At 51.7% G+C, this 14,148-nt stretch overlaps 2 protein-coding genes across 3 annotated transcripts in view; one reads left to right on the top strand and one right to left on the bottom strand.

Moving 5' to 3' along the window:
- The first annotated feature begins 234 nt into the window (after positions 1-234).
- B9D1 (B9 domain containing 1) lies at positions 235-3,100 on the top strand. Its single transcript, XM_082291879.1, has 7 exons — positions 235-292; positions 866-934; positions 1,052-1,163; positions 1,228-1,324; positions 1,762-1,824; positions 2,425-2,492; positions 2,609-3,100. Exons 1-7 carry the CDS (start codon positions 236-238, stop codon positions 2,752-2,754), a joined length of 612 nt encoding a protein of 203 aa, XP_082148005.1. The 5' UTR covers position 235; the 3' UTR covers positions 2,755-3,100.
- Positions 3,101-9,812: 6,712 nt separating this feature from the next.
- EPN2 (epsin 2) overlaps positions 9,813-14,148 on the bottom strand; it is a 42,125-nt gene continuing 37,789 nt past the window's right edge. For both annotated transcript variants that reach the window (XM_082291840.1, XM_082291841.1), the window contains one exon: positions 9,813-13,795. In XM_082291840.1, the coding sequence (XP_082147966.1) occupies positions 13,467-13,795 (329 nt within the window). In that variant the 3' untranslated portion in view covers positions 9,813-13,466. The remainder of the gene's footprint in view (positions 13,796-14,148) is intronic.

Below are 14,148 nucleotides of genomic sequence, written 5' to 3'. Positions count from 1 at the left end.
TAAGGGGGCAGCGCCCGTCGGGCTCAGCGGCTGAGGGGAGCGGGAAGGACCCGCCCGGGGACACCCGTGCCGGGGGTGCCGGGGGTGCCGGGGGTGTCGGGGGTGAGGTGGCCGCGTTTTGGGGCGATTTTGGGGATCGGGAGCCCTGCGAAGCGAAGCGAAGAGCAGCGCGGCGCCGGGGAAGTTTGTCCCCTGCGCCGCCCCGTCCGTCGCCACGGCAACCGGCGCGCCCGTCATGGCGGCGCCCAGCGTGTTCCTGCTGGCCGTGAGCGGCGAGATCGAGAGCGGGGAGGTGCGTGAGACCCCGGGACACCACGGAAACACCCCGGGAACACCCCGGGGATGGGGGGGATCCCCCCCAGCCCGGCCCGCGCGGCCCCGGCAGAGCGGCCTGGCCTCGGTGTCGGTGCTGCGTGCGCCCGTGCGGGATGAGAAGCTGCCCCCCTGAGCCTGCCCGGCCTCAGTCCCCAAACTCAACCCAGCCTCATCCCCCTCAACCCTGCACACCCTCAGCCCCCCATAACCCTGCCTGGCTTCATCCCCCTTAACCCATCCCTGTCTCAGCCTCCCCCAAACTCAGCCTGGCCTCAGCCCCTTGACCATCCCAGTGTCAGCCCCCCAAACCCAGCCTGTTCCCAGCCCCCCAAACCCATCCCTCTGGCCTCAATACCCTCTGACCCAGCTCAGCCTCAGCCGCCCCCACATCCATCCCAGTCCCCCAAACCCATCCCAGTCTCAGCCTCCCTGACCCAGCCTGTCTGTCCCCGTCTCGCTGGCCCAGGCTGCCCTCAGCACCCTGACTTGGGCAGAGCCTCACCCCCAGAAATTCCCAGTGAATCCCTCTCTCTCTCTCTGTCTCCTGCAGTTCCCAGGATTTGATGACCTCTACTGCAAGTTCTGCTTCGTCTACGGCCAGGACTGGGTCCCCACGGCGGTACAGCCCCTGTGCCCCCCCCCTCCCCGTCAGACCCCCCTGTGCCCCCTGTCCCCACCCTGCCCACCAGAGCCCCGGGCTCAGCCCAGCCCCAGGCTCACCCCACATTCCCTGCAGGGTCTGGAGGAGGGAATCTCCCAGATCACCTCCAAGAGCAGCGTCTCCCCCACCACGCTCGTCTGGAACTTCCCCATCGACATCACCTTCAAGAGCACCAACCCTTTTGGCTGTGAGTGCTGGGGGGGGGGTCCAGCCCTAGTGCCAGACCCCCTCTCACCCCCATTTCCTTGCAGGGCCGCAGATTGTGCTGAGTGTCTACGGGCCTGACTTCTTTGGCCACGACGTGGTCAGAGGTTACGGAGCTGTGCACGTGCCCTTCGTGCCGGGGAGGTGAGTGCCAGCCTGACCTGCAGGGCTCAAACACATTCTCGTCCTGTTACTCTGTTGTTTCAGAAACAAAACCAGCTCCCATGCCTCCTCATCATGCCCTGTCAGTTCACTACAAAGATTTTCTAGCAGAGCTCTTGCATCATCAGATAAGTGTTGGTAATGCCCTAAAGCCCAAAGTGGCCTGTGAGGAGCCCAGATACGAAGCTCAGTTTCTCACCTCTCCCCCGTCACTGTAAGCACACGCTGAGTTCTCACTGCCACCACTGGGAATGGAGGAAGATCCGATGTTCCTGTGCAAACAAACCCTTCCTGTGTGAAGGGAAAGCACCTGGAGATGAGCAGTGCTCTGGTGTGTCAGCAATTCTGTGCCTTCGTAAATAGAAAAATCTTGTTGTTTGTTCGTTCCTGAAGTTCTGGGGGTCTCCTCTTTGTTTCAGGCACAAAAGGACCATTGCTATGTTTGTCCCAGAGTCCACCTCGAGGCTGCAGCAGTTCACAAGGTAATTATTAATGACTTTACTTCATTAAAGCCCCTCTTGCCCGTAGCCACAGAGGCATTTGCAGCTACTGGGTGGTGCAGAGCTGTGACCGCTCTGTGCCATAACCAGGCAGGTTTGTGTTCTGTGGGTAAAATCACATTTTCAGGTGGCTGGGTCTTTTTTAAAAGCTTTCTGCAAATATATTAATCACCTGCTAGCTGCACTGAGTTTCTGCCTGAATCTTCTTGGGGCTGTTCTGGAAGGATGGCTACAGTAAGAGAAAACCCATGATAAAACAACTCCCATTCCACATTTTTTGTATGTATTCAAGGTCTCCAAGCCTCTCTGGTTCTCTGGGTGATCAAGTAGAATTTTCCAACAGTATCTTTGCCACAGAAAGATTTTTCTAGCCTAGAAAAAACCTGGATTTAACAAAATCTGTATGACATGAGTTGCATTTTTGTCCTTAAGGCAAAATTTACCTTTGATTGAAGTAGATCAATAAAGTGAGTCAGGCTTCAAAAAGCTCCTGGCAGGCTCATTAACCCCCCCTGATGTGCATATCATGATCTGGATCAACCTAAGCCATCCAATTCATTGTTCTCTCTTTTCTTCTCCAAGCTGGTTCACAGGGAGACGCCCAGAATTCACCGACCCCAAAGTGGTGGCACAGGGAGAAGGACGGGAAGGTGAGTCCTGGCAACCCCTGGCTGCTTGCCCAGCCACCTTTGGGTGATAAAGAAGTGCTCCACAACTAATCCAAAGCCTCTTTTAACTGGATTCGTCCCCATCCTCTCTGTCCCAGTGACCAGGGTGCGATCCCAAGGCTTTGTGACCATTTCCTTCAACGTGATGACCAAAGATCTGCACAAGCTGGGCTACGACATTGGCCCCACGGCCCTGCAGAGCCCCTCCCTGGAGCCTGGGGCACAGGGGCTCCACAGGTTCTGAACTCTCCAGGACGTGCTCAGAGCTCAGCACTTTGGGCCTTCTTAGGGAGAGGAGGAGCTGCTTCAGCTCAGTCATTCCAAAAAAACACCAGCCCGGGAGGATTTGGGAAAATTACCGAGCCTGATCCTCTCAGTAAGGTTGAAGTATTGTGTAAATCAGCGTTATCTGATAACATTCAGCGTCTTTAGGGATCAGACTGTCTCAGAGTAAGGCCTGTTACAAAGTATTTTTATAGCTTTTGTACACTTTTTTCTAGAATTAATGACGTGGAAAGTTCAGAGCTGTAGCCATTTCCCTGTGGTTAAAACTTTGCAAACCCAGTTCTTTTTAGTGACTTCTTGGTTTTTTGGTGGTACAAATGAGGAATTGAAATTATTGCACCTTCCAGAAATGGTCCTGTGAAATGCATCCCCCTCTAAGCTCTTTTAGGCTGAATAAACTCCGTTGTATCAATAGATTCATTTGTCTTTCTGCTGCTAAGGGGGTTTATTTGTTTGTGCCAGGATGTTTTAAAGCTCTAAATCATCCAAGCTCTGCCAGACTTAGAGGTCCAAGAGAAAAAGAAGTGTTACAATGCAGTGACTAATTGCTGCATCATTTTCCTATTTACTTTTGGGCATGTAACCTCTTGTGTTTGACTGCAAATCTCAGAATGACCACACCTCTCTAAAAGGGAACTACCAAGACCTCCAAAGCGTAGAAATCCCAGGAAGAACAGCCAGGGATGAACCACAAAACCTCCAGGACACAGCTCAACAAAACACCCAGGCAGAGATTGTTTTTATCATCAGTGGGCTGGAATAAATACAATTTCTGAAAACATAAAGTGGTCACTGGAATGTTGCTGTGAGCAGCAGCACCTTTTATACGACATGTAAATACTTTTCCAAACGTTTTTGGGGATGATTCTTCATCTCCTGCATTCCTCCTGCCTTGTTTTTGTTGACTCCACACTTGCAGTGGAGGTTTTGTGGTAATTTGTAATCTCTGAACTGAGTCATGTTGGAATCCAAATCCAGAAGCATTTCCTGTTGGCTCAGAGGAGACTCGAGGAATTTTGTTTCCTTTTCACAAGTTTGAGAAGCAGTCAGCTGCGGTAGCAGGAGAAATATCTGTGTTTGAAACGCTTCAGAGGAAAACACTGAATCTCCTGCTGCTGCCTAAATACCCAGTTCTCCCTTGAGCACAGTTCCTGCCCACATTCCAGCTGGAACAAAGCTGCTCCAGGCATGAGGAACCTGTCAAACTCACGGAAAGTCCAAACCTGGTGCCCCACAGGGAATTTATTCACACCCGGCTCTGCATCCTGGCACTCCAAACCCCTGAATTCCCCCTGTTCCAAAGCAACTGTTGGATGTTTAACCCCAGTGGGACCAACCAGACTTGACCCAGCTTCCCCCTGACAGCTGAGGCGAAGGAAGGTTAAAAACAATGAAAAGCAAAAATCCTAAACTCCATAGAAGAGGATTTAAGACACCTTGAGATATTTAAGCTGCTCTCTAAGCAGATCCCACACTGCTGCCTGCATTATTAGGACTTTTTGCCCGTTTTCTCTGGGTCTAGTTGGATTTTGGGGTTTTTTTTGGCTCCTCAGTGGCTTGAGCACATCTAAGACCTTCACCTACCTTCCTCGAGGGTTGGGTGTATCCTGTGGGTGTTTCCCCCAGGACGTCACCCAGGGGCTGATGTTTGGAATCCGCGTTTCCCAACTCCAATGCCATTCCTTGGGTCTGAGGGGCAGCTGTTGATATCCGTCAGGAACACATTTCTCCCAGAGATGGCCTTGCTGCTGCCTTTGAAATATTTGTTCCTCAGGTGTGGCCAAGTGTTTGCACCTGGGAGAATCTCTGAATAAAGATGGACACGACACCGTGAGCAGGGAACCGTGGCAAGAAAGGGATTTAGGATCCCTAATTGTTCATGGAAGTGAAACCCTGGAAGAACCAGTGCTTTAAGATCAACCAAATCCCAGTAAAACCCAGCTTTGCTGCAGCAGAGGCTCACGCTGGTTTCCTCCCAGCCACGCTGCCGGCAGCTGGAACACCCTGGTCGTTTCCTGGTTAATCATTCTCCCTTCTCTCCAAACCTGCACTGAAATTCCCAACCCTACAGCAGCAGCACGAGGCTCTTGGCGGGAGCTGCAGCTCTGCCTCGTTCCCCTGAAATCTCTCCCAGATGCTGAAATTGCTCATTATCCGCCTAATTCGAGATGGGCAGGGGAAAAAAATCTTCCTGGACACAGGAGGCACTTCCAGGCCAGCACAAACCAGGCTGGGGGCAAAGGAAGCCTGGGGGATGTCTGGGGACTCTGCAGCTCTCCTGGCCTGGAGAGGCTTTGGATTCACTCCATGGGAGTTTTCCTGCTGTTATCCTCGGAGGGACACAGCCAAGGACAGCTGAACAGCAACTTGGGGATCAAACCCTCCAGAAAAAGGAAAACCATTCGGACAGTCCTTAGGAATTGGTATTTACCGCCTTTCCCACCAAAACTACGAACAGCAGCAGCAGCTCCTGCCCTCTCGTGGCTGTTCGCAGCCTTTGGGAAGACGCTGGAAGTGGTTAATAACAATTAACTCCCAGGCTCAATGAAGGACACCGAACTTTTCCTGTTCCTCCGCGGAAATTGCTCCGTGCTGGCTGCCCTGGCACTGCCCCTTGTCCCCAGAGCAGGGGGCAAACACCTCCCGGGGCTGCTCCCCGGGGAGCGGGAGCGAGCCAGGAATCTGAGCATCCACGAGTGCTGGGGAAGCCAGCTCTGCCCCGAGGCTGCCAGGCTGCTTTACACCAGCAGTTCTGCGGCAGCTGGGAATTATCTCCATCTGAAAATGAGATGGATTCGAGCTGACAGCAGCTTCTCCCCAGCAGCAGTGTCGGGTGGGGAGCAGGAGATCCTGTGAAATGCTCCAAAGGAAAAAAAAACAGGAAAAAATTCAAACACTCAAGCACAGAGCAGCCATGTTTGAAGAAAAACGGGGCTGTAGCTCCAATTCTTCTCTACAATTCTTTGCAGCGTTTCCCCCCATTTGTGTCCCTGGAGATTCGAGGGGGATAAAGGCCCTGGATCCAGTGCTGGACACGGATCTGTGGGGTCACAAGAAGACAGGACAGCAGCAGTGGGAGCAGTGGCAGAGCCAGGCTGGCACCCACAGCGTGGAGCACTCCCCATTCCTGGGGACATCCAGACCTGGAGAACCAGCAGGAACCCCCACTCAGGGCCTCTTCCCTTGGGGCTGGCAGCACCACACGGCCCAGCAGCAGCTGGATGAGCTGGTGGCCTTGGAAAACACACCCAGGACATCGCCAGGGTGTCCCTCGGATCTGAGCCCCCCATGAGGGCACAGTGAACCCCCCTGCCCCACCACCCAGCCCAAGGCCCAGGCACACCTGAGCCAGTGGCACATCTGGAGCAGCCACCAGCTCCAGTCTGGGATGTGTTCCAGGCCAGTCTTCCAGGCCCCAGCAGGAGCCCAGCAAAGAGCAGGGCAAAGGCCACCCCAACCCCACCCTGTCCCCTCTCAACAGCCACCCTCGGGGTGTAGAGAGGATCCCTGAGGGCTTATTCCATCAGCTGAGGAGTCTTCTGGGAGGCAAATGGGGGGGGAGCTCAAACCCCAAGCTCTGAGACACTCGTGGGTGTTTGCAAACCCAGGAACCACCTCCACATTTGGAGCACAGGAAGCAAAAACTCCCAAACCTGCAGTTCCCACCCGGCTGTAGAGCTCCCAGTACCCTCCAGTGCAGCCTAGCTGGGGTTGGGGAGCACAGGAGAGCACAAATCCCTTAGGAGCCATCCTTTGGGCATGGAAAGCAGGGCTGAGCCCGCAGGAGGGAGGGAAGAACACAACCTGCTTTCCCAACGGGATCTGAGGGATCCAGCCTCGTCCTTCAGAGGGAAGAGCAGCAGACAGAACTGCTGAAGGCATCTATTTTTGGCTCTCTATTCAGGCCAGGATATTCAAGTACCCAAATTCACCTCAGAGAATATCATCACTCCATTTAGTGCCAGACTTGCTAACGAAGATATTAAAAAAGCAGAAAAAAAACCCCACCACCATCACCCAACACAAACCCAGGCAGCCCACGGAGCTGCTACACCGCGGCAGAACTGGCTCCCTGGAGCCTGGATAATCCCTGGATTTCATTCCATGGCCACAAAAAGCCCTTTAGGAAGAACGCAGACCTGATTTTCACAGGTTCCAGGGAAAGGAGGACACAAAGTGCCTGATGATTTCCCATCCGCAGGCATTACCAGAGATGGTTCAGCCACGACGCTGTGGAGAATTCCAGGAGGGTTGGGGGTGGATGGGTGGGACCAGCCCACGCTGGGTCAGCGTCCTGTGGAGGATCCTCGCCTCCATCCCCTCCCTCCAGCCCACCCAACCCAGCCCCGGGTGTTGATCCCGCAGGAGCCGGGAGAGGGAGTGGATCCACACAGGGGTTATCAGTCAGCTTATCAGCGACGGGAAATCCGATGTCTCTGCTCCAGCAACATTCCCCTGGCTGGGATGGAGCTCTGACCCAGCCTCCAGCAGCCCCAGTGGTTAAACAGGGCAGAACCCCGCATGCCATTCCTGCCTGGGAGGATCTCTAAGCAATCAAGCCGCAAAGCTGGCAGCTCCCGTGTCCCAGCGAGGTTTCCTGTCGGGAAGCAGCAGGCAGGGAGCTGGGAAGGCAAACTCCACCTTTACTCCGGCTTCATCCGCGTGATTTGAGATGTCATTGATTTCCCTTCACCTGAAACGGGAACGTGTTTGCTCAACAAGTGCCAAGAGCAGCTCAGGCAGAGGGATGTGAGCGTGGGCTGAGTGCTCACAGATGATCCTGGAATGCTTCGGACAAGGGCCTGGAGTGATAGGACAAGGGGAGTGGCTTCCCACTGCCAGAGGGCAGGGATAGATGGGATATTGGGAAGGAATTCCTCCCTGTGAGAAGCCCTGGCAGTGTCCAAGGCCGGGTTGGACAGGGCTTGGAGCACCCTGGGATAGTGGAAGGGGTCCCTGCCCATGGCAGGGGGTGGAATTTTCTTTAATCTCTCAGGGAGATATTTCCCAAACCCATGAGGGTCCCATGACTCAGTCCAGGTCTGGGACAGCTCTGGGCTCTCCCTGCACAGTCCCAGGATGTGCTGTGACCCCCCAGGGTATCCCCACACTCCCCCATTCCTCATTTACCACCTCACCCTCTGCACAGCACCGGGCTGGGTTACCCTGGCCAGATGCCAATTCCCTATGGATCACCAGGCCCTGCCAATTCACCTCCTTCATGGGAATTGGCACCAAGGGGAACCTCCCACTCCTTGAAACCCCAAGGCTTCAACAATTACAGGGTACAATCAATCAACAGCAAAACAGAACTGCCACCACCACATCCCACACTGGCTCTTCACCATTCCTAGTCCCGAGCTCCCAAACAAACACCAGTCCTTAGGAAAATCCAGCTCACAAATGGGGAGAAGGTGACCTGGGAATTAACTTGAAAAAGATGGATGTTTTGATCATGAGGGGTTCCTAAATCGGGTTGGTTCCCTGAAATGCAGCTTGCAGGGTGTTGCAGAGGCCTTGCCAAAGCCAGAGCACAAGATAGGCCCAGCTCTTCTCTCACAGTTGCGTGAAAAGCAGCGGAAGGGGCAGAGCTGCACTCTCAACCCAGCACAGAGAGGTGACACGAACACACTCAGTAAAACTTCAGCAACAGCAGCGGGGCTGAGGGGAAGCCAAAAGATAACTCCTTATCCAGAGTCCTTTTCCTCTGCAAAGGAGTAAATCCTCCTCATCCCACAGGAGAGGAAATGTGGGATGGGGGAGCAGCTCTGGCAAGGTCAGCGGAAACCTCGACCACAGGCAGAGCTCTGCTCACCACGGGCCAGGGCAGCTCAGGCTGCCCTGGCTCATACAGCCACCAGAATCCTCCAGAATCCAGCCCCTTTGGAAGGGATCAGAGTCACCACAAGTTCCACTGCGAGCCAGTCCCACATCTTCCATACAGAGAGGGATTTGGCTTCAAATGTGCAATTCCAAGAGGCGGGAGTAGAATTAGAGAATCCCAGACTGGGTTGGTTTGGGAGGGGCCTTAAAGCCCATCCAGTTCCAACCCCAACACCTTCCACTGTCCCAGGTTGCTCCAAGCCCTGTCCAGCCTGGCCTTGGGCACTTGCAGGGGTCCAGAGGCAGCCACAGCTTCTCCAGGGAAACTGGAGCATTACTGGAACAGCAGCTGCCCCCAGCACCCCCAGCCAGCTCCGGCTGAAACCAAACAGGAGGCTTTTCTCCCCAAAACCGCCTTTCCCACGGTCACATCTCCAGCCCTGCCACAGCTTCAGCATTACTTAGTGATCATTGATTAGTGATCAGCCTGATTGGCAGCAAACTAAACAGGGAACCTGATCAGCCTGATTGGCAGCAAACTAAACAGGGAACCTGGAGGGGCTCTGGAGAGGCAGCTCTTGATGCTGCCTGCTAATGAAGTGCACTTCAATTAAAGCAGCCAGAATTAGGAGCTGGAATTGCTTCCCGGCTGGAAGCAGGCACCCTGCCACGTGATCCGTGGGACAGGGCCAAGGCTGAACTACAAAAGTGGGAAGCGAGGACTCCCCAGGTTCTGTCACAGCTCCCCAACCCTCATTCCACAGCCCCCTTCCCCAGATTCCTGCCTGGACACAAATCCAGAGCCTCCTCCGAGGCAGCACTCCAAGATCCCTCCACAGGGGCTGTTCCAGGGGCAGCGTGGTTTAAAGAAGGAATTCAGTCACCTGCAACACAACAAGTCTTCATTTTTATTGAGTTAGTAAGGTCCCAACTGACCTCGATTTCAGTGAGCCACAGAAACCCCCCTCTCTCCCAGCCAGAGCAACCTGTCCCGGGAAAAGTGATGGATGCATCCAAGGAATCCCACTGGCAGAGCACAAGCAGCACCCCTCAGTCACGGGGAGATCCCTCTGCCACAAACCTTCCGTCAGCTCACCCCAAACCCACCAGCCTCCTGCAAAACTCCACCGAGCAGGGCTTGGGTGGGAATGGGATCATAAACACCATGCAGAAGCTTGGAAAAAGCAACAGGGCCGCAATAGAAGCAATACAATTTTAATTCTGACCAGTCACCTACAAACCCCTCGTCTTTCCACTGTTCGATGGCATCGTTTAAGTATCACATCTGTGACATCGCTTGGGGGGGAGGAAAAAAAATGACACAAAGATACAGACATTATGATACAATAGTACAAATGATAAATTATTTATACAGTAAATAATGTCAATAGTCAGCACAAATCCAGAAAAAGCAGCCGGCTCCTGGGATTATGGAAAGTTTGGGAAATATTGGAAGTGTAACACTTGGAAAGGAAGCGAGTGAGATTCTGCTGGGGAAAAAGAAACCTCCTCTTTCTGCACGTCCTGTGCAATGTTCAGGCATACAGTACACCTCAGAACCGGGACAGCAAAGGGGCACTCGGGCAACAAGAGCTGTCTTAGCTACAGCACTTCCCAAAAACTGTAAACACCACAACGCACCAGGGCTTCCCTTCCCTGCCCCCTCCACGGAGTTGGGTTTCTCTACAGTATAAAACTGAATAAATAACTGAGCTTATTTTGGAGGGTGGAATTATGCCAAGGGGAAGGCAGGGGGGAATTTTTTTCTTTTTACAAAATATTTAACACTTTTCTCTTTGGTCAATTTGACCAGTAAGGCTATTTTGGGCTACTAACATTTTAAAAATGAAAAAAGAAAAAAAGCACTTTGAGTATTTGCAAAGTGAGAAGAAGAAGGAGAAGAGGGGGAAATGGAGAAATGGGGCAGACGGGATGCGATGGGACACACAAACATCCTCCAGAAATGTGGGAGGGCCAGGAGGGAGAGACGATTATCCTGGAGAGCAGGAAAATCATCATCAAAAGAGCTGGACCATTCGGAGCATCCCCAGCCAGGACAGTGACCCCCTGAGGACACAGCCCAGCCCAGGAACATTTACCAAACCAGCTCTTTCTCCTCCTAAACTCAGCTCCTGCCACAAGCCCTCTGCCAGGCTGGGATCTGGGCTTGGTTAGTCTCAGCCTAAATCTTAACAGCACCAGAATTAGGGGTGTGGCTCCTCAGGGAGGAGGGGGGTTTGTTGTGCCGTAAATGTCTCTTTAATACAAAAGGAATAAAGTTCTTGGGGCAGTGACTTGGTAAAAGCAACAATTTGCCATTCAACAGCTTCATTAAGCCAGGGCTCCCTCCCAGAGCCAGAGCACGGCTTTAGCAATTCACAGTGACAGCTCCAACTGCAGATTATTTCAGCACTTCGAGTATTTCTTATCAACACCATCTTGCCTCTAAAAAGTGACCCAGGACGTGGCCAGGACTTTTGGCTGGACAGAGAATGCCCCATCCCACTGCAGTTCAGGTGACAGGCTAAGGGAAAAACATGGAGTGACCTCGATGCCAGTACTGATAAAATCAAACTGGGAAAATAACCCGGGATAAATCTCGCCACAGATCAGCTGGAAAGCACTTTTCCCCCGATCTGCAAGAATCACACCCTTCCTGCTCTACACTTTTCAATAACCTCAACAACAACAAAAAAGGTCTTTTTCCCTACTCTGAAAGGCAACGTGAATGGGGTTTTGTTTAGTTTTTAAAGACAGGCTGGGTGTGGACAGCAATCCTCTTTCCTCCTATATAAAAACAAGAGCAGATGAAGATGGGGGAAATCCTCCTTGCCAATTCCAGAGGATCCAACATCTGCACAGGAACATGCACACACTGAGCATTCCATACACTACCAGAGCTACGCTGACCTACACAGCTCCAGTCTGGGATTGTGCCCTAAATCTGATAGTCCTTCAGCCTCCCCTTCCCACCAGGAGATCGATCCCAGTCCTCCCATGGGATCCAGCCCCTCTCTGGCCCCACAGGGAATTGTTCCACCACAACAAAACTCTGGCGAATTCTGTTTCCTATTTTCCCCCTCTTAATTAGGGAAAGGCCACCAAGTCCAGTCCGAGGTGCCCTGCAGGGATATCCCTTTCCATGGATTTTTGGGAGAGCAGAGCTCAGCCCCGTCAAGGCCGGGGCTCCAGCAGAACCCCTGAGCGCGGTTTGGTGCCGAGGAGTCCAGACATGAAAATTAAAAAGGGATAATTCATCTCCCAAGGGATGGCTGCACATGGAACCAGTTATCCTACGGAGTGCACCTTCCAACAGGAAAAATCAGCGGATAAAATGAAACAAGTTGTGTTTGTACATCAGGATTTTTAACAGCTCCAGAAGTTTTGCAAGGAAAATAAAACCAAACAGCCTCTCTTGGGATCTTCATCAAGGCTAAAAGTCTGTCCAGTCTGGGGATTGGGAAACGGGAACAAATCAAGGGAAAGGCGACTTTAGTGTTTTTTCTTTTTAATGCAGTCTTAAATCATGTTATGCTCAAATTCAATTCATCTAAAAATAATTAGTCACGAGGATTTGTTTTTGATTTGCATTATGAATACTTCATTTAAAAGTAAATATTTTAGTGTTAATCTTCCCTTTTAAACTCTCTTTACAGAAACAAAGAGCTAAAACCATAAATAAGAGGGCATTAAAACCATAAAAATGACATTTGCCAATATCTTAATTTTTCAGCCAGACTTGATAAATCTATCAAAACCAGACAGTTAAATAAGAACCACATTATAAAAATTAGCAAAAAAAGGACTATTAGGTAACTCTGCAAACTCAAAATATGAAACTGTACTAAACAAAATATGTGCAAAAGTATACAAGAGTAACTGCATATAGCAAGGTTAAGCCTGAATTAGTTTTAAAGCTTGCCCCGGTGAAACTGAATTCAAAGTTGTCCCACTGTATTTCTGGTTTTTTTCCTGTTCTTTTTTTTTTCCGTTTTTTTTTTTTTCTTTCAACTCACATTGTAAGTCAAATAAAAACAAAATACACATGAAAAAACTTCCAAACGAAGCCGGTACTGGACAAGCACAGAGCAGGACACTCACTCAGCACGAGTGCAGCCACTCACAGAGAGTTCCAGGAGTCCTTAGAGTAGTGTAGGAATTCAACACTGCACACGACAGCACAACTCGAGCATGGTCTTGGGTGTTTTGTCTGGGGTTTTGTGTTATTCTCCTTTCGAGACAAGCTTGCTTTTCTCAGTCACACCTCAGAGATACCAAAGCAGTGCGAGTTTGCAATGTTTAATGCATAAAAACCAAGCCCCCCTGGGCCCTCCGGGTCGGTCTCTTCTAAGAGTAAGGACTATGGGTGAACCAACAGTCTAGAACTGTGTGTAGTTATGTGCAAAACATTCACTAGCACTCGGAATCCCAGGTCTATCTTATGGGCAGAGGAAGTGACAGATGCAGGGGAAGAGTAAATTCAGGAATCCAGCACATGATCTGACATCTACAAAATAGCCAACGGAGTTTTCGAATGGCAGGTTCTCTCCCTAGAAAGTGTATTTGAAATGATTAACAAAGTAACAAAAATGGGCAGAATCTAACTTTGGTGAAAAGTCTGAACATTTCACATGATGCTCAACAAGCCAAAGTAAGGTACCATCTGTAGCAAAGACTAGATTTAGATTAACTGGTAAGTAGAGACAACTCTTCAAAGATCATAACTGTAAACTGCAAATCTACTTCCAAGTCTCTCACACCGTTCAGTCCACACAGGCCACGTTCGTTTTGCTGGAAAGACTTCAGCCTGGAAACACTAGGAAAAGAAAAGTTCCTTTAATTGGGTCTTTATAGGAGGAAAGGGTTAGTTGTATTTGCAGACTGGGAGGCTGCCGGCGGCATTCCTGTACTGTGCAGAGCTTGGGGCATTGATCCTGCAATGCTCAGCCCCTGGCCCATCCTGATGGACGCCACGGTGCCCATGGCCGGCAGCGGTGCCATCCCCACGGGCACGGGGGCCATGGAAGACAGAGGTATTGGCTCCATGCTCATCGGAGGCACAGCGCTGAAGGAGGGGCTGCTTCCCATCACGGGACTCGCTCTCATCTGGTTCAGGGTCAGTGGCTGAGGCTGGTTCACCTGGAAGGGGTTGATTGGAGTCGGTGCGGTGGCGGCACCTGGGTTGGAGAGAAAGGGACAGGGATGGCGCTGCCATCAACACCGGGGTCTGGAAATGGTCTTTCCTGGCAAAGAACACTCCCTGTGTGCGTCCCCACCCCCAAAACACCCTGCGGAGCATCTGCCACCCAGCAAAGCTGAGCACCAGCACAGCCTGTTCCCCTGCAGCAGCCAATGCCTCCAACACCCCTCCACTGACCAACAGCTCCCACTTCTGATAGCCCTGAGTGGAGACACAGGTTCCAAATTTGCTTACCTGGAACAGCCCTAACCATGACATCCACATCACTGATTTCATTTTTTAAATGCTACTTTGCAAGCTCTCTGTGTTCCTTTACTGCAGAGAGTGGGT

The sequence above is a fragment of the Coloeus monedula genome (assembly GCF_965178545.1).
Source record: "Coloeus monedula genome assembly, chromosome: 16".
In the NCBI taxonomy this organism is placed as follows: Eukaryota; Metazoa; Chordata; class Aves; order Passeriformes; family Corvidae; genus Coloeus; species Coloeus monedula.
Note: the sequence above shows the minus strand (reverse complement) of the source record. Positions and strands in the feature narration are given on the sequence as shown.

What these genes read in the sequence shown, in the direction of transcription:
- B9D1 (XM_082291879.1), top strand. Translation starts at nt 236, where the DNA reads ATGGCGGCGCCCAGCGTGTTCCTGCTGGCCGTGAGCGGCGAGATCGAG. An exon ending in GCGAGATCGAGAGCGGGGAG is followed by an intron (nt 293 to 865) that starts GTGCGTGAGACC and finishes TGTCTCCTGCAG; the next exon opens with TTCCCAGGATTTGATGACCT. An exon ending in GAGCACCAACCCTTTTGGCT is followed by an intron (nt 1,164 to 1,227) that starts GTGAGTGCTGGG and finishes ATTTCCTTGCAG; the next exon opens with GGCCGCAGATTGTGCTGAGT.